General features: G+C 43.1%; 1 protein-coding gene across 1 annotated transcript; it reads left to right on the top strand.

The window, feature by feature from the left end:
- The first annotated feature begins 14310 nt into the window (after positions 1-14310).
- Positions 14311-19705, top strand: LOC119317641 (pyrophosphate--fructose 6-phosphate 1-phosphotransferase subunit alpha-like). Its single transcript, XM_037592123.1, has 18 exons — positions 14311-14499; positions 15090-15262; positions 15459-15571; positions 15919-16107; positions 16195-16262; positions 16374-16457; positions 16695-16748; positions 17171-17251; positions 17338-17431; positions 17540-17613; positions 17816-17926; positions 18012-18056; positions 18156-18212; positions 18327-18431; positions 18511-18627; positions 18745-18848; positions 19027-19192; positions 19302-19705. Exons 1-18 carry the CDS (start codon positions 14410-14412, stop codon positions 19425-19427), a joined length of 1851 nt encoding a protein of 616 aa, XP_037448020.1. The 5' UTR covers positions 14311-14409; the 3' UTR covers positions 19428-19705.
- Positions 19706-23329: the final 3624 nt, after the last annotated feature.

Here is a 23329-nt window from a genome sequence, read left to right as displayed (position 1 = left end):
CCTACGGGTTAGAGAACTATGTAGACATAACCGAGACACATCTCCGGTAAATAACCAATAGCGGAACCTGGATGCTCATATTGGATCCTACATATTCTACGAAGATCTTTATCGGTCAACCCGCATAACAACATATGTTGTTCCCTTTGTCATCGGTATGTTACTTGCCCGAGATTCGACCGTCGATATCATCATACCTAGTTCAATCTCATTATCGGCATGTCTCTTTACTCGTTCCGTAATGCAACATCCCGCAACTAACTCATTAGTCACATTGCTTGCAAGGCTTATAGTGATGTGCATTACCGAGAGGGCCCGGAGATACTTCTCCAACAATCGGAGTGACAAATCCTAATCTCGATCTATGCCAACTCAACAAACACCATCAAAGACACCTGTAGAGCATCTTTATGATCACCCAGTTACGTAGTGACGTTTGATAGCACACAAGGTGTTCCTCCGGTATTCGGGAGTTGCATAATCTCATAGTCAGAGGAACATGTATATGTCATGATGAAAGCAATAGCAATAAAACTAAACGATCATTTATGCTAAGCTAGCGGATGGGTCTTGTCCATCACATCATTCTCTAATGATGTGATCCCGTTCATCAAATGACAACACATGTCTATGGTTAGGAAACTTAACCATGTTTGATTAACGAGCTAGTCAAGTAGAAGCATACTAGGGACACTCTGTTTTGTCTATGTATTCACACATGTACTAAGTTTCCGGTTAATACAATTCTAGCATGAATAATAAACATTTATCATGATATAAGGAAATATAAATAACAACTTTATTATTGCCTCTAGGGCATATTTCCTTCAGAAGGTGTCAAGCCGGTGACGATGGTGATCATGACGGTGCTTTGGAGATGGAAATCAAAGGCACAAGATGATGATGGCCATATCATATCACTTATTGATTGCATGTGATGTTTATCCTTTATGCATCTTATTTTGCTTAGTTCGGCGGTAGCATTATAAGATGACCTCTCACTAAATTTCAAGGTATAAGTGTTCTCCCTGAGTATGCATTGTTGCTACAGTTCGTCGTGCCGAGACACCATGTGATGATCGGGTGTGATAAGCTCTATGTTCACATACAACGGGTGCAAGCCAGTTTTGCACACGCAAAATACTTGGGTTAAGCTTGACAAGCCTAGCATATGCAGATATGGCCTCGGAACACTGAGACCGAAAGGTCGAGTGTGAATCATATAGTAGATATGATCAACATAGTGATGTTTACCATTGAAAACAACTCCATCTCACGTGATGATCGGACATGGTTTAGTTGATACGGATCACGTGATCACTTAGATGATTAGAGAGATGTCTACCTAAGTGGGAGTTCTTAAGTAATTTGGTTAATTGAACTTTAATTTATCATGAACTTAGTACCTGATAGTATTTTGCATGTCTATGTTGTTGTAGATAGATGGCCCGTGCTATTGTTCAGTTGAATTTTAATGTGTTACTAGAGAAAGCTAAGCTGAAAGATGATGGTAGCAACTACACGGACCGGGTCCGTAACTTGAGGATTATCCTCATTGCTGCAAGGTGACAAACCCGCTGCAGGAGCAACACCAGATGTTATGAACACCTGGAAGAGCAACACTGATGACTACTCGATAGTTCAGTGTGCCATGCTTTATGGCTTAGAACCGGGACTTCAATGGCGTTTTGAACGTCATGGAGCATATGAGATGTTCCAGGAGTTAAAGTTAATATTTCAAGAAAATGCCCGGATTGAGAGATATGAAGTCTCCAATAAGTTCTACAGCTACAAGATGGAGGAGAATAGTTCTGTCAGTGAACATATACTCAGAATGTCTGGGTACCACAACCACTTGACTGAGCTGAGAGTTAATCTTCCTGATGATAGTGTCATTAACAGAGTTCTTCAATCATTGCCACCAAGCTACAAGAGCTTCGTGATGAACTATAATATGCAAGGGAAGGATAAGACGATTCCTGAGCTCTTCGCAATGCTAAAGGTTGCGGAGGTAGAAATCAAGAAGGAGCATCAAGTGTTGATGGTCAACAAGACCACCAGTTTCAAGAAAAAGTATAAAGGGAAGAAGGGGAACTTCAAGAAGAACAACAAGCCAGTTGTTGCTCAAGTGAAGAAACCCAAGTCTAGACCTAAGCCTGAGGCCGAGTGCTTCTACTGCAAAGGGACTGGTCACTGGAAGCGGAACTGCCCCAAGTATTTGGCGGAGGAGAAGGATGGCAAAGTGAAAGGTATATTTGATATACATGTTATTGATGTGTACCTTACTAATGCTCGCAGTAGTGCCTGGGTATTTGATACTGGTTCAGTTGCTAACATTTGCAACTCGAAACAGGGGCTATAGATTAAGCGAAGATTGGCTAAGGATGAGGTGACGATGCCCGTGGGAAACGGTTCCAAAGTCGATGTGATCGCCATCGGCACGCTACCTCTACATCTACCTTCGGGATTAGTTTTAGACCTAAATAATTGTTATTTGGTGCCAGCGTTGAGCATGAACATTATATCTGGATCTTGTTTAATGCGAGACGCTTATTCATTTAAATCAAAGAATAATGGTTTTTCTATTTATATGAGTAATATCTTTTATGGTCATGCACCCTTGATGAGTGGTCTATTTTTTATAAATCTTGATAGTAGTGATACACATGTTCATAGTATGGAAGCCAAAAGATGCAGAGTTGATAATGATAGTGCAACTTATTTGTGGCACTGCCGTTTGGGTCATATTGGTGTAAAGCGCACGAAGAAACTCCATTCTGATGGACTTCTGAAATCACTTGATTATGAATCACTTGGTACTTGCGAACCATGCCTCATGAGCAAGATGACTAAAACTCCGTTCTCTGGAACAATGGAGCGAGCAAGAGAGTTATTGGAAATCGTACATACTGATGTATGTGGTCCAATGAATATTGAGGCTCATGGCGGATATCGTTATTTTCTCACCTTCACAGATGATTTGAGCAGATATGGGTATATCTACTTAATGAAACATAAGTTTGAAACATTTGAAAAGTTCAAAGAATTTCAGAGTGAAGTGGAAAATCATTATAACAAGAAAATAAAATTTCTACGATCTGATCGTGGAGGAGAATATTTGAGTTACGAGTTTGGTCTTCATTTGAAACAATGCATAATAGTTTCGCAACTCACGCCACCCGGAACACCACAACATAATGGTGTGTCCGAACGTCGTAATCGTACTTTACTAGATATGGTGAGATCTATGATGTCTCTTACTGATTTACCGCTATCATTTTGGGTTTATGCTTTAGAGACAACTACATTCACGTTAAATAGGGCACCATCTAAATCCGTTGAGATGACACCTTTTGAGGTGTGGTTTGGCAAGAAATCCAAGTTGTCAGTTCTTAAAGTTTGGGGCTGCTATGCTTATGTGAAAAACTTCAACCTGATAAGCTCGAACCCAAATCGGAGAAATGTGTCTTCATATGATACCCAAAGGAGACTGTTGGGTACACCTTGTATCGCAGATCCGAAGGCAAGATATTCGTTGCTAAGAATGGATCCTTTCTAGAGAAGGAGTTTCTCTCGAAAGAAGTGAGTGGGAGGAAAGTAGAACTTAATGAGGTAATCATACCTACTCCCTTGTTGGAAAGTAGTTCATCACTGAAATCAGTTCTAGTGATTCCTACACCAGTAAGTGAGGAAGCTAATGATGATGATCATGAAATTTCAGATCAAGTTACTACCGAACCTCGTAGGTCAACCAGAGTAAGATCCGCACCAGAGTGGTACGGTAATCCTGTTCTGGAGGTCATGTTACTTGACCATGACGAACCTACGAACTATGATGAAGCGACGACGAGCCCAGATTCCGCAAAATGGCTTGAGGCCATGAAATTTGAGATGGGATCCATGTATGAGAACAAAGTGTGGGCTTTGGTTGACTTGCCGATGATCGGCTAGCCATAGAGAGTAAATGGATCTTCAAGAAGAAGACAGACGCTGACGGTAATGTTGCTGTCTACAAAGCTCGACTTGTTGCAAAAGGTTTTCGACAAGTTCAAGGAGTTTACTACGATGATACCTTCTCACCTGTGGAGATGCTTAAGTCCGTACGAATCATGTTAGCAATTGATGCATTCTATGATTATGAAATTTGGCAAATGGATGTCAAAACTGCATTCCTTAATGGATATCTTAAAGAAGAGTTGTATATGATGCAACCAGAAGGTTTTGTCGATCCAAAAGGTGCTAACAAAGTGTGCAAGCTCCAGCGATCCATTTATGGACTGGTGCAAGCCTCTCGGAGTTGGAATATACACTTTGATAGTGTGATCAAAGCATATGGTTTTATACAGACTTTTAGAGAAGCCTGTATTTACAAGAAAGTGAGTGGGAGCTCTGTAGCATTTCTGATATTATATGTAGATGACATATTGTTGATCGGAAATGATACTTAATTTCCGAATAGCATAAAAGGATACTTGAATAAGAATTTTTCAATGAAAGACCTCGGTGAAGCTGCTTATATATTGGGCATCAAGATCTATAGAGATAGATCAAGACTCTTAATTGGACTTTCACAAAGCACATACCTTGATAAAGTTTTGAAGAAGTTCAAAATGAATCAAGCAAATAAAGGGTTCTTGCCTGTGTTACAAGGTGTGAAGTTGAGTCAGACTCAATGCCCGACCATTGCAGAAGATAGAGAGAAAATGAAAGTCATTCCCTATGCTTCAGCCATAGGTTCTATCATGTATGCAATGCCATGTACCAGACCTGATGTCTGCCCTGCTATTAGTTTAGCAGGGAGGTACCAAAGTAATCCAGGAGTGGATCACTTGATGCTACCTCTTGAGCACTGCGTTGGTTTTCCCTTGAAGAGGAAAGGGTGATGCAACAAAGTAGCATAAGTATTTCCCTCAGTTTTTGAGAACCAAGGTATCAATCCAGTAGGAGATCACGCTCAAAAGTCCCACGCACCTACACAAACAAATAAGAACCTCGAAACCAACGCGATAAAGGGGTTGTCAATCCCTTCACGGTCACTTACGAGAGTGAGATCTGATAGATATCATAAGATAATATTTTTGGTATTTTTATGATAAAGATGCAAAGTAAAATAAACAACAAAAGAAATAACTAAGTATTGGAAGATTAATATGATGGAAGATAGACCCGGGGGCCATAGGTTTCACTAGTGGCTTCTCTCAAGAGCATAAGTATTACAGTGGGTAAACGAATTACTGTCGAGCAATTGATAGAATTGAGCATAGTTATGAGAATATCTAGGTATGATCATGTATATAGGCATCACGTCCGCGACAAGTAGACCGAAACGATTCTGCATCTACCACTATTACTCCACACATCGACCGCTATCCAGCATGTATCTAGAGTATTAAGTTCATAAGAACATAGTAATGCTTTAAGTAAGATGACATGATGTAGAGGGATAAACTCATGCAATATGATATAAACCCCATCTTTTTATCCTCGATGGCAACACTACAATACGTGCCTTGCTGCCCCTGCTGTCACTGGGAAAGGACACCGCAAGATTGAACCCAAAGCTAAGCACTTATCCCATTGCAAGAAAGATCAATCTAGTAGGCCAAACCAAACTGATAATTCAAAGAGACTTGCAAAGATAAACCAATCATACATAAAAGAATTCAGAGGAGAATCAAATATTGTTCATAGATAAACTGGATCATAAACCCACAATTCATCGGATCTCGACAAACACACCACAAAAGAAGATTACATCGAATAGATCTTCAAGAAGATCGAGGAGAACTTTGTATTGAGATCCAAAGAGAGAGAAGAAGCCATCTAGCTAATAACTATGGACCCGTAGGTCTGAAATAAACTACTCACACATCACCGGAGAGGCCATGGAGTTGATGTAGAGGCCCTCCGTGATCAATGCCCCCTTCGGCGGAGCTCCGGAAAAGGCCCCAAGATGGGATCTCTCGGGTACAGAAGGTTGCGGCGACGGAATTAGGTTTTCGTGGTGCTCCTGGATGTTTGGGGGGTACGTGAACTTATATAGGAGGAATAAGTACATCGGTGGAGCAACGAGGGACCCACGAGGGTGGAGGGCGTTGTAACACCCTCGATGCGACTATATCTCCCACGTGTCGAGGCACGACTTAGAGGCATAATCGCATTGAAGGCGTATGTCGCAAGTTAGGCAATCTTCACAACATCCCATGTAATATCAATAATAAAAGGGGAGATAACATAGTTGGCTTACACTCGCCATGTCAATCAAGTACATAAATAACATTACATCATCCAAACACTCATGGCCCGACTACGACGCCAAAATAAAAGATAACCCAACATGCGACACGGTCCCGATCACCCCCAACTGGGCACCACTACTGATCATCAGGAAAGGAAACATAGTAATGTTGAGAGTCCTCGTCGAACTCCCACTTGAGCTCAAGCGCGTCTCCTGGAGCGGAATCATCAGGCCCTGCATCTGGTGTAATAGTAATCTGTGAGCCACAGGGACTCAGCAATCTCGCACCCTCACGATCAAGACTATTTAAGCTTATAGGTATGGCAAGGTAAATATGTGGAGCTGCAGCAAGCGACTAGCAAAATATGGTGGTTATCCTGTTCGCAAAAGAGAGCGAGAAGAGGAGGCAAGGCGCGAGCGAGAAACTAGAGAGCAACCTGCGCAAACATTACACCAACACCGTGTCCACCTCCCGGACTCCGCCAAGAAGAGGCCATCATGGTAACACACTCAGTTGATTCATTTTAATTAAGTTAAGGTTCAAGTTATCTACAAACGGACATTAACAAATTCCCATCTGCCCATAACCGCGGGCACGGCTTTCGAAAGTTCAAATCCCTCTAGGGGAGTCCCAACTTAGCCCATGACAAGCTCTCACGGTCAACGAAGGAATATACCTCCTCCCAAGATGTTCCGATCAGACTCGGTATCTCGGTTCTTCAAGACAACTCGACAGGTTAAAACAAGACCAGCAACACCGCCCGAATGTGCCGACAAATCCCGATAGGAGCTGCACATATCTCGTTCTCAGGGCACACTCAGATGAGCTCTCCATACAACTAAAACCAAACCTCGAGTTTCCCTGAGGGGGCGCTGCACAGGACTCTAGTTTGGACCAACACTCAGAGGAGCACTGGCCCAGGGGGGGGCTAAAATAAGATGACCCTCGGGCTCCGGAAACCCAAGGGAAAAGAGGCTAGGTGGCAAATGGTAAAACCAAGGTTGGGAATTGCTGGAAAAGCTTTAATCAAGGCGAACTATCAAGGGGTTCCCATTATAACCCAACCGCGTAAGGAACACAAAATCCGGGAACATAACACCGATATGACGGAAACTAGGGCGGCAAGAGTGGAACAAAACACTAGGCGAGAGGCCAAGCCTTCCACCCTTTACCAAGTATATAGATGCATTAAGATAACAAGATAATATAATGATATCTCAACAAGTAAATAAATGTTCCAACAAGGAACGGCCTCCAATCTTCACCTGCAACTAGCAATGCTATAAGAGGGGCTGAGCAAAGTGGTAACATAGCCAATCAATGGTTTGCTAGGACATGGTGGGTTAGAGGTTTGACATGGCAATTTGGGAGGCTTGAAAGCAAGTGGTAGGCATCATAGCATTGGCATAGCAAAAGAGCGAGCAATCTAGCATAGCAAAGATAGTAGTGATTTCGAGGGTATGATCATCTTGCCTACACAGTTGTCAGAGTTGACTGGATCCTCGAAAGCAAACTCAACGGGCTCCTCGTTAGTGAACTCATCTCCCGGCTCTACCCAAACAAGACAAACAAGCAACAAGGACACAATCAACCACGTGCAAGGATCAAACAATATGATGCAAAGATGATATGCTATGCGAGATGTGATGCGGGATGCATATGCAAGACGTGACAGGAAATGCAAGAACCTGTCCTCAACTTGGAAATCCAAGTGTGCCACTGGAAAGATGAGATGAAATCGCTTGAAAACGATATAAAGAACGCCGGAATCGGAGTTACGGTTTGGAAATGGCAAGCGATTCAAAAATGACACCGGTCTGCGATTTACAGCAAGTAGCCATCTAAATGCAACGAAATGAACATGCTACAGCACCCAAACATGACAACAAAATACATGGCAGGGATGCATTCAAGATGCTTAACAAAAGTCTAGCACTGAGCTACGGCCAAACCATCCATTAACAGGTTCAAACAAGCATGGCAAAAATGCATATGACAGACAGATCTCAGACTTAGTGAAATTAACACTTGTCTGGAATTTCAGCTCAGATAGCACTCTTCGGAGCAACAAAACTACATGCTACAGGACCTGAACATGGCAAAGTAAAGCATGGCATGGAGCTACTCAAAGAGCTTAACAAAAGTCCCTTAGTGACCTTGAGCCAAAAGGGATCAGAAAATACAATTACAAGCATGTGAACATAGCAAAAACATAATCAGTTTTCAGACTTAGTGAAAACTGGAGCATGCTGAAACATAACTCAAGTAGGCATGTTTACGAGCTCGATGCACTCACTACGGAGCAAGTCATGACAAGATAAGCATACGTCCATCAAGAATACACAAAATTCAAGCTAGACATGGCAAGAACAATAACATAACATGCATGGATCAACTACAACATCATCGGCAAAATTGCAAACAAGTTGACAATCTGCCCAGATTCACAAAGTAGCAAAAGTAGAGCTCGATTGACTCAAGCTAGGGTGCTCCATAATTGCAAACAAAGACATGGATGGATAGAGAACTACAAGATTAACAAAACATCCTTACTGATCATCTTCAAAAGAGGCACGGATCACTAGGAAACAACACAAACATATGGCAACATGAGATAAACAGATCAAGGACTTAGTGGAAATGCTAAGTCCCTGAAAACAGAATTACCAAGTGCACCACTTTGCAAGCTTGTGCTAGTCACCACACACATCACAAAAATACATGGGTTGCACCTCTGGAGAGATGACAAAACCCTTAACAAAATATATGTAGAGCATCAGGGCATAGCATGCACACATTATCATGGCAAAAAATGACAAAAAGCTAAATGGAGTAGCAGATCTCACAAATATCTCAAGTATCCCTCTTCTAACAGCATTTCGGGCATCAAGATAAGCTCAAATGAAAATGATGCAATGGAATGAAATGATGTACTCTCTGAGATGAACATTTTGATATGCTATATGCATGAATCGGAGCTACGGATGCAAAGTTATAAGGCTATGAACATGGGCACTTGGATCTGGGATTTCGGGACTTAGAAGAAAAACAACCTCGCGGATCTAGGGTTTACTGTTCACGGCACGCGAACCGAGGCGGAATCCGGCGAGGTGGCGGCTGCTCCGGCGAGGAAGCTCGTCGGCGTCGATGGCCGCGGTGGCCGGACCTTGAGGTGGCGGAGAGGGGCGCGGGCCCGGGCGGCGATGGAGGAAGGCGGCGGCGGCCGGGCGCGTCGGGGCGGCGCGGTTGGTGGCCGAGCCGGTGCGGCAGCGCGGCGGCCGGCGAAGTCAGCGGTGGCGGGTGGCGGTGCGCGGCGCCATGGAGTGAGGAGGGAGGCGCGGTGGAGGCGCGGGCCGGGGAGGGCCCCGCCTGGGCCCTGCGGGCCGGAGCGCGGGTGGCGGCGCGCGGGCGAATGGGCGTGAGCCATGTGGCGGCGGCGGGACAGGTCGGACACGTCCGGCCCGAATCAGACGTGTCCGGCGGCGAGAGGTGGAAGACGACTAGGGTTTCGGGGAGGGGATCCGAGATTTGGAAAGGGGGGTCTATTTATAGCCATAGAGGGAGCTAGGAGAGTCCAAATGAGGTGCGGTTTTCGGCCATGCGATCGTGATCGAACGATCTAGATGATGGAGCAGGTTTAGGTGGGTTTTGGGCCAAATTGGAGGGGTGTTGGGCTGCAACACACACGAGGCCTTTTCGGTTCCTCGGTTAACCGTTGGAGTATCAAACGAAGTCCAAATGGTACGAAACTTGACAGACGGTCTACCGGTAGTAAACCAAGGCTGCTTGGCAAGTCTCGGTCCAATTCGGAAATGTTTAATCCCCACACACGAAAGAAAGGTAGAAATGACCACCGGAGGAGAACGAAGCGCCGGAATGCAAAACGGACAACGGGGAAAAAGCTCGAATGCATGAGATGAACACGTATGCAAATGCAATGCACATGATGACATGATATGAGATGCATGACAACGACAACAACACACGGAGACAAAGACCCGAACTCGAGAAAATAAAATAACTTAACGCCGAAACGACAAGAGTTGGAGTACAAATTGGGAAATTTACATCCGGGGTGTTACAGGCGCGCCCCCTGCCTCGTGCCCTCCTCGGTCATTTCTTGACGCACACTTCAAGTCTCCTAGATCATGTTTGTTGAGAAAATGACGTTCCCAAAGGTTTCATTCCGTTTGGACTCCGTTTGATATTCCTTTTCTTCGAAACCCTAAAATAGGCAAAAAAAAGCAATTTGGGTTGGGCCTCCGTTAGTAGGTTAGTCCCAAAAATGATATAAAAGTGTAAAATAAAGCCCATTAACATCCAAAATAGACAATATAATAGAATGGAGCAATCAAAAATTATAGATCATTGGAGACATATCACTGGACAGCGGTCAAGAACATCCTAAAATACCTGAAAAGGACTAAGGATATGTTTCTCGTTTATGGAGGTGACAAAGAGTTCGTCGTAAATGGTTACGTCGATGCAAGCTTTGACACCGATCCGGATGACTCTAAGTCACAAATCGGATACGTATTTTTATTAAATGGTGGAGCTGTCAGTTGGTGCAGTTCTAAGCAGAGTGTCGTGGCGGGATCTACGTGTGAAGTGGAGTACATAGCTGCTTCGGAAGCAGCAAATGAAGGAGTCTGGATGAAGGAGTTCATATCTGATCTAGGTGTCATACCTAGTGCATCGGGTCTAATGAAAATCTTTTGTGACAATACTGGTGCAATTGCCTTGGCAAAGGAATCCAGATTTCACAAGAGAACCAAGCACATCAAGAGACGCTTCAATTCCATCGGCGATCAAGTCAAGGAGGGAGACATAGAGATTTGCAAGATACATATGGATCTGAATGTTGCAGACCCGTTGACTAAGCCTCTCTCACGAGCAAAACACGATCAGCACTAAGACTCCTTGGGTGTTAGAATCATTACAATATAATCTAGATTATTGACTCTAGTGCAAATGGGAGACTGAAGGAAATATGCCCTAGAGGCAATAATAAAGTTGTTATTTATATTTCCTTATATCATGATAAATGTTTATTATTCATGCTAGAATTGTATTAACCGAAAACTTAGTACATGTGTGAATACATAGATAAACAGAGTGTCACTAGTATGCCTCTACTTGACTAGCTAGTTGAATCAATGATGGTTATGTTTCCTAACCATAGACATGAGTTGTCACTTGATTAACGGGATCACATCATTAGAGAATGATGTGATTGATTTGACCCATCCATTGGCTTAGCACGATGATCGTTTAGTTTGTTGCTATTGCTTTTTTCATAACTTATACATGTTCCTATGACTATGAAATCATGTAACTCCCAAATACTGAAGGAACACTTAGTGTGCTATCAAATGTCACAATGTAACTGGGTGACTATAAAGATGCTCTATAGGTGTCTCCGATGGTGTTTGTTGAGTTGGCATATATTGAGATTAGGATTTGTCACTCCGAGTATCGGAGAGGTATCTCTGGGCCCTCTCGGTAATGCACATCACTATAAGCCTTGCAAGCAATGTAACTAATGAGTTAGTTACGTGATGATGCATTACAGAACGAGTAAAGAGACTTGCCGGTAACGAGATTGAACTAGGTATTGAGATACCGACGATCGAATCTCGGGCAAGTAACATACCGATGACAAAGGGAACAACGTATGTCGTTATGCGGTTTGACCGATAAAGATCTTCGTAGAATATGTGGGAGCCAATATGAACATCCAGGTTCCGCTATTGGTTATTGACCGGAGACGTGTCTCGGTCATGTCTACATAGTTCTTGAACCCGTAGGGTCTGCACGCTTAACGTTCGGTGACAAACGGTGTTATGAGTTTATGTGTTTTGATGTACCGAAGGTAGTTCGGAGTCCCGGATGTGATCACGGACATGACAAGGAGTCTCGAAATGGTCGATACATAAAGATCAATATATTGGATGACTATGTTTTTACATCGGAAAGGTTTCGAGAGAGTTCAGGCATATACCGGAGTATCGGGGGGTTACCGGAACCCCCCGGGGAATCAATGTGCCTTAATGGGCCATAGTGGAAAGGAGGAGGAGGCGGCCAAGGTGGGGGGGCGCCACCCCCCCAAGCCCAATCCGAAATGGAGGGGGAGCCGACCCCCCTTTTCTTCTCTCCTTCTCCCCCTTCCTTCCCTCTCCTACTCCAACTAGGGAAGGGGGCATCCTACTCCCACCGGGAGTAGGACTCCCCCCTTGGGCGCGCCTAGGAGGTCGGCCCTCTCCCCATCCTCCACTCCTTTATATACGGGGGAAGGGGGCACCCCATAGACACAAGTTGATCATTGATCTCTTAGCCGTGTGCGGTGCCCCCCTCCACCATAATCCACCTCGGTCATATCGTTGCAGTGCTTAGGCGAAGCCCTGCACCTGTAGATTCATCATGACCGTCATCACGCCGTCGTGCTGACAAAGTTGTCCCTCGACACTCTGCTAGATCGTGAGTTCGCGGGACGTCACCGAGCCGAACGTGTGCAGATCGCGGAGGTGTCGTACTTTCGATATTAGGATCGGTCGATCATGAAGACGTACGACTGCATCAACCGCGTTGTCATAACGCTTCAGCTTACGGTTTACGAGGGTACGTTGACAACACTCTCCCCTCTCGTTGCTATGCATCACCATGATCTTGCGTGTGCGTAGAATTTTTTTGAAATTACTGCGTTCCCCAACACCTTATGCCCCCTAACATTACCAATAACACGATTTCGACATAACTATGCGCATTGCTGAAAATCATCTTTTCAACTAATCTTCACCAAAATCACATCATTCGAAAAATTGAGACCACAAGACTCATGCCCCAACCGAACAATGTGTGGTAAATCAGTCCAAGTGATTCACAAGGACATTGAACCAACATGGTATGAGTGTTTGAATTGTTTTTTTTTGCGGGAAAAACTTTTGATTTCTTCATCAACTGTTAAGGTAGAACAAATAACACTAGAAGTATTATATCCAGGTCCGTAGACCACCTAGCGATGTCTACAAGCACTGGAGCGAGCCAAAGGCGCGCCACTGTCATCACCCCTCCATCACCGGAGCCGTGCAAACCTTGTTGTAGTAGACAGTCGGGAAGTCGTCATGCTAAGGCCCTACATGACTAGCGCACAAGAACAACAAACACCCTCAATGAAGAGAAGCGTATAACGAAAGGATCTAACCCGTAGACACACGACCACTGACGAATGAAGACCGGATCAACATGGATCCACCGAAGACAAATGCCGACCAAATCTCGCGAGATCCGCCAGAGACAAACCTCGACATGCCCTCCAACGATGCTAGAAGCACCTCCGAAACGGGAGCTAGGCAGGGAGAACCTTATTCCATCTACAGAGAACCACCGCCACCTCGTCTCTCAGAGCAGGACACAAACCCTAACAAAACATCAAAAAAGCATAAGAAAACAAAAACCCTCCCGTTGGCAAAGGCCGGGATCCACCGCACTTCCATGACCCTAAAGGCCACAAAGGACGAGGCAGACCGACGGCGCCGCCGACGGGAGGCGCAGAACCCAGAGGGCCGGTGGCGGCTAGGTTGAGGATGCGGCCGGGTTGCGTGGCTGAACGATGCGATAAAAATCGAGTTTTGTATTGTGACCAGATTGAACTTTACCAAACAAATCTCATGTCCAAAACATTGACTTTTGTTTGGAGTAGGAGTAAGACCAATTTTTTTCTAGCCAACATTGACCAATCCATGGGTAATAAGAAGGAAAAAAAAACCAAACCAACTTTTTGCCTAGCTACCGGCAAGAAAAAAAAACTTTTTTGGCTTACCTAACTTTTCGATATTAAGGACGCTTGTCACAGAAACCAAACATACAGCCCGAACCACCGAGACACGCAAAGGACAGGCCCGAAAAACCCACCGAGCCCTGCCGATCCAGGGTCCAGGGGCACGGATGCGAATATTCCTGCGATCCCAGGAGGCATTTCGAAAACGCGAGACATCGGGACGGGGGATGCGGGATCGCATTGGCTTGCGCAAGGGGTCCCGCTCCCCGGTATAAAATTTACTCCTCCGGCATCGTCCCCGGATCTCCACTGAGCCAGCCACCAACAACAAAAAAACACGCATCGACGATACGAGCAACGCAGCCGCCCCTCGCCGGCGACGAGTGCTAGGCCATGGATTCCGACTACGGCGTGCCGCGCGAGCTCTCGGAGGTGCAGCAGAACCGGACTCTCTACCAGCCCGAGCTGCCCCCCTGCCTCCAGGTACACACTGCACGCGCCGCCTCCCCATTACCACCGCCCCGCCGCCCCCGCGTGTCAGATCTGCCGCGTCCACGGCCGCGAGGCGCCAGATCCCGCATTGCTCCCCGGCCGGATCGGCCCCGTCGGCGCCAGGGCTTGCTGTTCGTTTGCTTCCGATGTGTTTCGGGGGGCGTTAAGCTTAGGCGTCTCATCTGCCACTGATCTGACGCGACTGTCGCTTTCGGGTGGCGAGACCGGATCTGATTCGTGGTCGACGCTGCCTGCGGCGTGATAATTGTGACCACCGCTAGCGTAGATGGCTCGGGTTGCCCGACTCGCGGCGGGACCGCAGTGCACGAGAATCTCAGAAAGTTCAGTTTAGTTGCAGTGTTTGTGCTTTTATGGGTGGTAGTGGAAGCTTGGAGCTGGGATTAAAGTGATGGATTCTTCTCTAGGATCCATGGTTTTGTTGACTTAAGGTTGACTAGGCAAATGCTTTGAAATTTAACTTTTCTCCTGTTTGGGATAGTGTTTGACTGGTGCCTTGATAGGTTGTGTGTGTGCTGTGGATGGCTCTGCTCATGCTCTGAGTTTTTCCCCATGTAAACCAGGGCACTACTGTGAGGGTGGAGTATGGTGATGTGGCGATCGCTGCTGATCCCGCCGGCGCTCATGTGATCAGCCACGCGTACCCCCACACATACGGGCAGCCACTGGCTCATTTCCTCAGGAAGGCGGCTAATGTTCCCGATGCTAAAGTCATATCAGAGCACCCTGCCGTCAGGTATTACAATATCCGTTGTATGTTTCAACATGCTGATAAGTAGCAAGAGCATTGTTTTACCATGATGATCTGATATTAGAAATTCTTATGAGAAAACAGAAGCAGAAATTTACTTCGAGCTCTCTTGCTCTCACTGTGTGCTCTCTCTCGCGCGCGCACACACACAACCATCTGATTGTTTTGTTTTTGGATGAAGGGTTGGTATTGTGTTCTGTGGAAGGCAGTCCCCGGGAGGCCACAATGTCATATGGGGACTCCATGAGGCCATCAAAGCTCACAACGTGAACAGCAAACTTATTGGTTTCCTCGGTGAGTAAATTCCTAATTTTATATTTTCCAGGTTACAGGAATATATTGGTTGTGTTATAGTCACCAAGGTTTTATTTTGAATTATTACATTGGTACTTGAAAGTTTCTCCGAACGATATACTACAAGGTCTCCCTCACATAATTTGTTTTATGTCTGCTATCCAAAATATAAGAAACACTGATACTTAAAACTCTGGCCAGGGCCTTAATTCCACTTGGCTGTGGCTGTATCCTTGCATACCTGTTTCCCTACACGGCTACACATAGTTAACATTTCAACTTATATTTAGTTCATTGAAATATGTAGACCTCTTACATATCCATTATGTGTTTTTTGGTCGATACAGGAGGAACCGACGGTCTTCTTGCACAAAAAACCTTGGAGATCACAAATGAAGTTCTTTCTTCCTACAAAAACCAAGGTGGTTATGATATGCTTGGTCGGACTAAGGATCAAATCAGAACAACAGAGCAAGTCAATGGTGCAATGGCTACTTGCCAGGCTTTGAAGTTGGATGCTCTTGTAATAATCGGAGGTATGCTATGTGACAACATGAACCTAGCAAGATTTTAAGTACACTATACATTTGTTTTAATCCTAAATCAGTGTTCTTTCTTTGAAGGTGTCACATCAAATACAGATGCTGCTCAACTTGCTGAGACTTTTGCTGAGGCAAAGTGCGCAACAAAGGTAACCTGAAAATCCTTGTTAACTGATTCTTCACCTTAATTCTGGATCTCTTGTGTCCAGTGCAAGTATGTACCTTCTGTAAATGATTCTGACACATTCTGTATTGAATAGGTTGTAGGTGTTCCTGTAACTTTGAATGGGGACCTTAAGAACCAGTTTGTTGAGACAACTGTTGGTTTCGATACCATATGCAAGGTAGGGAGTACTGAATTCAATTACTGTGTTGATACTTAACTTTATGATGGTTCCACTATCTCCATACATAGTGCATAATGATATCTTGTGGTTGCATTTGTGAGTTCATCTTTTTAGCTATGTAATTGTTTTCCCAGCTTGCAAATTTCTTTGTATTGCTATGCTATCTTTGTAGTTTTTATTAATTTATTTCATGGTTTCTAGTGGTTCCTGAACTTGCATATACTGTTCTAACAGGTGAACTCGCAACTTATAAGCAATATGTGCACTGATGCTCTATCTGCTGAGAAGGTAATATAACGCAACACATAGTAGATGTCATTCTATTTTGGCATACTTTCTTGTCATGGCTTTTTTTCAACCTATAGCTGCTTCATTGATATATTTGGTTAACACCTGGAGACAAGAAATGTCTGATAGAATAGGATATGCTATTATATTCACAGTTTACTTGACCCTACTATGAGGTCCACATATAGGGTGTACACAAGTTTGGCCTAGGCTATTTGCTCCATAGTGTGGTAGTAAATGTCTTTGGATTCTTCCTCTGTTTCCTGATTTTTTGATTTCCTATATGAAGCATGCTCCCTATTTTCTCAGTATTCATATTAGGTAAATACTTAGATTCCCTAGAAGGCTTTCTGCTCGTTTCTGTACAAATTCAAATTACAGAATTAAACTATTCTACTTTGTTGCTTTATTCTTTCTGGCAGTATTACTATTTCATCCGTATGATGGGAAGGAAGGCTTCTCATGTGGCATTGGAGTGTGCTCTTCAATCGCATCCAAATATGGTTTGAATATTTTCATTTCACTTGTCCCTGCTTGTTGTATATCCAAAAATTCCTTGCATGTTTTTTAACCCGTATCATATGCTCAGGTTATCCTTGGCGAGGAGGTTGCAGCATCAAAACTCACAATTTTTGATATCACAAAGCAGATATGTGATGCAGTTCAGGCGAGAGCTGAAAAAGGTAAGTCTTCTTTTGTTTTGTTTTGTCTATGAGTTGTGAGATCATGTAACCTTATCTTGCCATTTGAATGTTTTAATTTATCAATGCTTTGAATTATAATTTTCACAGACAAGAATCATGGAGTTATACTTATTCCTGAGGGCCTTGTGGAGAGTATTCCTGAATTATATGCTCTTCTACAGGTAAATATAAATATATATATATATATATATATATATATATATATATATATATATTTGTTGTATGATTAAGGATTTACGAGATATCCCAGCTCTGAGATAAATAACAGTTTCCCCCCTACATAATTCAAACACAGATCACCTGCTTGTTATGTAAAAAAAAGTATTGATTTACAACTTCACTGATGATAGCTGTTGACTGTAGGAAATTAATGGCCTCCATGGTAAAGGTGTTTCCGTTGAGAATATCTCTTCTCAACTTTCACCTTGGGCATCTGCGCTATTTGAGTTTTTGCCCCAATTTATTAGGCAGCAGGTATGCATTGTCTCAGTTAATTCACAGAATCCCACAATTGACATCAGGTTTCTGTTGCTTCAACATAGTTGTTTTTATAATGCAGCTGCTTCTCCGTCCTGAATCTGATGACTCAGCTCAACTTTCTCAGGTACTGCAACACATGAAATCATCTTTCGATCATTGATGTAAAGTTGATATGTTTTTTTATCCTTTATTATTGCTGATTCAAACATGTTCATCTGTGCAGATTGAAACCGAAAAGCTTCTAGCTCAATTGGTTGAGACCGAAATGAACAAACGTTTGGTATGCATTTTCTGTGGATTTGCTCGCAACTGCCAGTTTAATTGGATGCCCAGTTTTGATGGCACAAGCAATGGTTCTGTGAGCTCATAATGTGTTTCTCTTGTAATCTTGCAGAAGGAAGGCACTTACAAAGGAAAGAAGTTCAATGCAATCTGTCACTTCTTTGGCTACCAAGCTAGGGGTGCAATGCCTTCGAAGTTTGACTGTGATTATGCCTATGCAAGTTCCAGCTCACCTTACTAATTTTGACTTAGCAAATTGCTTTGCTGTCTATTTATCTTTGAGCTGTTGATTTCAGGTTCTGGGACATGTGTGCTACCACATCTTGGCAGCTGGTTTGAACGGTTACATGGCTACTGTGACAAATCTTAAGAGTCCCCTGAACAAGTGGCGATGTGGTGCTGCTCCTATTTCGGTAAGTTTGTCACTATCACCACAAAACCTTTTAGTTCATGTAACCAGTCCATTTTTACAAGTGTAGTAGTAGCGGGTAAAGGGAATGCGGAACTCACATCTGTTTTCTTGTGATCAGTCCATGATGACCGTGAAGCGATGGTCACGTGGCCCTGCAACCACACAAATCGGGAAGCCAGCTGTGCATATGGCTAGCGTTGACTTGAGAGGAAAAGCATATGAGTAAGTACGGAATTTGTTGATTTTATTTTTGAAAAGAAAAGAAAGGCTGTCATGTTTTTCAACTCGTAACTATGTTAGCCAAGGAGCTGCTTCTTCATCTGTTAGTTTTATGCTAGTATAGTAAAGATATGTAAACCTCATCTGCAAACGTTTGGTATGCACTTGACTTGTTTTCCAGGATGTTGAGGCAGAATTCATCCAGCTGCTTGCTGGAAGACATCTACAGAAACCCTGGGCCACTCCAATTCGAAGGGCCAGGTGCTGATGCCAAGCCTATTTCACTGTGCGTCGAGGATCAAGACTACATGGGCAGGATCAAGAAATTGCAGGAATACTTGGAGAAGGTAGTTTTCATGAATCAATAAGATCTTAGCTCGAGGCCATCAAAGCACAGCACCTCTCATTGATAACAAGATTCTGCTTCGTGATGTCTAACTCTTGTACGTCGTGCAGGTGAAGAGCATAGTGAAGCCTGGGTGCTCGCAGGATGTTCTCAAGGCGGCACTGAGTGCCATGTCTTCGGTGACGGAGACACTGGCTATCATGACTTCCTCTTCCACTGGCCAGCCCCCACTCTGAAGGCCAAGCACTTGAGTTGGTTACGAATCTACTACGCATTTCCTGATTCTCTTTTGCTCCATCTGACGGTTGGGTTTCGAGACAGTGATCTTGTCATCACATGGTTTATTCTTTTCCTAGATTTTTGGGAAGTTTTATGATCATTTTTGGCTCTGATAGCGTATGCGGGTGTACTATTGGCGAGATTCAGCTTGAATAATTTTGATCAAACTGTCGGCTGTGATCTATTAATAATCTAAATTTTGAGAGGGTCCATCTCTAGCTCTCTCTTTGATTCATAGGAGAACCACAGGAGCAGTTCAATTCTGATGGGAAAAACAAATGGTGGCCGTGATCATTGTTGTGATTTCCATCTTGAAGAAAGGTGGCGGCGTTGCGTCATCGGGACGTGGATGCAATTCCTGTTTCTTAGTTTTTCTTAGGAGACCCTTCAGAAATTTCACTCCATTGGCAGCCACCTAGCTTTTTAATGAAACTACTGTGTCCGATCACTTGCTGCAATTTAGTTTATGAATGGAACCGGCGCTGAAGGGATAAGGTAGATATAAAATGGGAAACGAGTGATTACCGAGGAAAGAGTGGTGTGTGGTCCCAGCATAAATCAGCCGGCTGTTTTAAAGTGTTTTCTTATTTATTTTCACTTGAAGTAAATCCCATGTTAGTCTAAAATTGTCTAATCCTAATTGGACTATGGACGCTTCCATGTGTTCTAACCTGTGTATATGTTAGTGTCTGATCCTAATTGAACTTTGGATGTTGTTTGTTTTCTTTTCATCTTCTATGGTCGTAGCGGTCCGTGAAGGACACAAACAACACCAAATCCAACTTCATTAAGAAAGATATATACTATATCACTAAGCTCCTCAGGATTAGAGGTCTCTAATTGGAATTTGGTCATCTAATTTTGACCGGGTCAACCACTTCTCAGAACTCTGTCATCTAATTTTTTATACAACATTTTGCTTTCTAATTTTTAAATCTTCACAATAATCGAGGATTCAATTTACAATTGGATTACTAGATTTTGAGCGGGTCAACTATTTCTCAAGGAGCTCCCCTATTTAATATTTTTATTATCTATGTTTCCTAATTTTGAAGCTCTTTCATTTGATTGAGGTATTTAATTTTGTATTTGGTTGATGATTTTGATCGGGCCAATGGCTTTTCAAATCAATCAGCAGCAACTGGCCTATGAAAAACATATCAACCTCTCGCAGACTCCCATCATCCCAAAAAAAAGCGCCACCATATGATACTATAGCACAAATATAGTACGTGCAACCATGGAGGAAAAAATATCTCACATAAATATGGGTTGATTAGCGAATAACACAAAATCACGTAGCAAAAAGCCCACCAAATAACCGCATTATAAATAAACATAAAACACACTCCATTATCTCCCAAATTTCAGCGGCAATCGGCCAAACTATATATGGTTATTGGCTTTTTGAAAGTCAAATTTCTTTAACGCTGAGCAAGTTCAGAGCCAAAACTACCGACATCCACAATATTAAACAAAAAATATATAAAAATTCATTTCATGACGAATCTAATAACACCAATTTGATATTATGAATTTTGATATATTTCTCTACAAATTTAATTAAATTTAAAGAGGTTTGACTTTTCAAAAAGTAAAAGACCATATATTTTGAAATAGAGTGAGTAAATAAATTTAAGAATCTCAACAAATTCAAGCAACAAAGCGCGCCAACCCTTGCAGTCATCACTAAACCTGACATGTTTTTTTGTGGGACTTTCACAGCGGCAGCGTGAATTGAGTTTGAATTATTTTCTTCCGTGGCGTACTCAGTCGCCCTAAGGCCATCTCCAACGCAGGAGTGCCACAACCGCATGTTGGCTAGCAGTAATATTTTGTACACATTTTCTAACGTCCAATTCTTAGTGATGCATCAGGAAAATGACTGAAAATCAATAAAAAAATTATGAAAACTGCCGGGATTTAATCCCCCTAGCACCCAGGCCGGTGCAACCCCAACATCATGCAACGTGAGTTATTCTGTTGGAATAATGGCCACCACCATATATATATAGAAGTCTATAATTATTTTGTTGGAATTGTGGCCACCACCATGTATATAGAAGACCCCTTTCATTCCTTATTTTCTCTCTCAAGTTGTGTTCATGCATGTCTCATAATCCATTTAACAGTCCTCTCTTTTTCTTTCCTTATTAATCTGTCACGTATAAAGATGGACAAATTAGCTTCTCTTTCTTTTCTTACTTCTGAAGTTAATTAGACTGTCTTTCCTTCCTTTAGACCCTCTTTCCTTCCTCATATGTCGTAATTCCCGAGACGGGTCTTTTCTCGTTTACAACTCATATTACAATGCTAAGTAGACTTATTTTTTGTCTCCATTGTAAGATGATAAGCGTTCCCTACTCCTCGAGGGGGAGTCGTGGGCTGTATATATTGATGTGCCGAAGCCAAGCCTTGGCGTACAAGGAAGGTTTTACAAGAGTTTGATTAGAACAAGTAAAGGAAAGAGTTGGAGGCTGCTACGGAAACTATATTCGCTAACACCCTCCCTTAATCTTAACTACCCTAGATTAAGATTACTCTTGAACTCCTCAAACGGTCTTGCTGGTAAAGCCTTTGTAAAGCCGTCCGCCACTTGATCCTTAGAGGGAATAAACCGTATCTCAAGTTTCTTTGCTGCAACCCTCTCTCGCACAAAGTGAAAATCAATTTCTATGTGCTTTGTTCTTGCATGAAACACAGGGTTTGCAGACAAGTATGTTGCTCCCAAGTTATCACACCATAAACATGAGATACGATTTTTCTTGATCCCCAATTCCTCAAGAAGTGATTCAACCCAAATGATTTCAGCAGTTGCATTCGCCAAGGACTTGTATTCAGCTTCTGTGCTTGATCGTGACACAGTTGCTTGCTTTCTAGCACTCCAAGAAATAAGATTGGACCCAAAGAACACTGCAAAACCTCCAGTTGATCTTCTATCATCACTGCATCCTGCCCAGTCAGCATCAGAGAATGCACTCACAAGAGAGGAGCCAGAACGTTTGAAGTGAAGTCCTGTTCCCATAGTATGCTTCACATATCTTACAATTCTCTTGACAGCTGACCAATGTGCGGAAGTGGGAGCATGAAGATATTGACAAACTTTATTAACAACAAATGAGATATCTGGACGTGTGAGAGTTAGATATTGTAATGCTCCCACAATACTTCTGTACCTTGTGCTCTCTTCTTCTTGAAGTGGCTCACCTTCATATGCTGAGAGTTTTTCTGAGGAAGATAAAGGTGTAGGTACTGGCTTGCAATTCTTCATTCCCATGCGAGACAAAAGCTCAATGATATATTTCTCCTGATTTAACACAATACCATCTTGAGTTTTTCTAACTTCAATCCCAAGGAAGAAATGCAAGTCACCCAGGTCTTTCAAGGCAAACTCTGAGCTCAAGTCATGCAGAAGTGCATTAGTAGCATTTTGTGAAGAACTTGCAACTATGATATCATCAACATATATAAGCACAAAAATGACTACTCCAGCCTTGTTATAAATAAACAAAGACATATCAGCTTTAGAGGCAATGAAACCAAGATATTTCAACTGTAAGCTTAATCTGGAGTACCATGCTCTGGGTGCTTGTTTTAGACCATAGAGTGCTTTGTCAAGCTTGCAAACATAATGTGGTGATTCCTTATCCTCATATCCAGGTGGTTGTCTCATGAACACTTCCTCTTCCAGAACACCATGCAAAAACGCGTTCTGTACATCTAGCTGTCTTAGGCTCCAACCCTTGGATACAGCAATGGCTAGCACAAGTCTGATAGTTGCAGCTTTCACAACAGGACTAAAGGTGTCCTCGTAATCAATACCATAACATTGCTTAAAGCCCTTTGCAACTAGACGTGC

The sequence above is a fragment of the Triticum dicoccoides genome, chromosome 6A (genome assembly GCF_002162155.2).
Source record: "Triticum dicoccoides isolate Atlit2015 ecotype Zavitan chromosome 6A, WEW_v2.0, whole genome shotgun sequence".
Classification (NCBI taxonomy): Eukaryota; Viridiplantae; Streptophyta; class Magnoliopsida; order Poales; family Poaceae; genus Triticum; species Triticum dicoccoides.
This window is presented reverse-complemented; position numbering and strand designations above follow the sequence as displayed.

What these genes read in the sequence shown, in the direction of transcription:
- LOC119317641 (XM_037592123.1), top strand. Translation starts at nt 14,410, where the DNA reads ATGGATTCCGACTACGGCGTGCCGCGCGAGCTCTCGGAGGTGCAGCAG. An exon ending in AGCTGCCCCCCTGCCTCCAG is followed by an intron (nt 14,500 to 15,089) that starts GTACACACTGCA and finishes CATGTAAACCAG; the next exon opens with GGCACTACTGTGAGGGTGGA. An exon ending in TCAGGCGAGAGCTGAAAAAG is followed by an intron (nt 17,432 to 17,539) that starts GTAAGTCTTCTT and finishes TAATTTTCACAG; the next exon opens with ACAAGAATCATGGAGTTATA.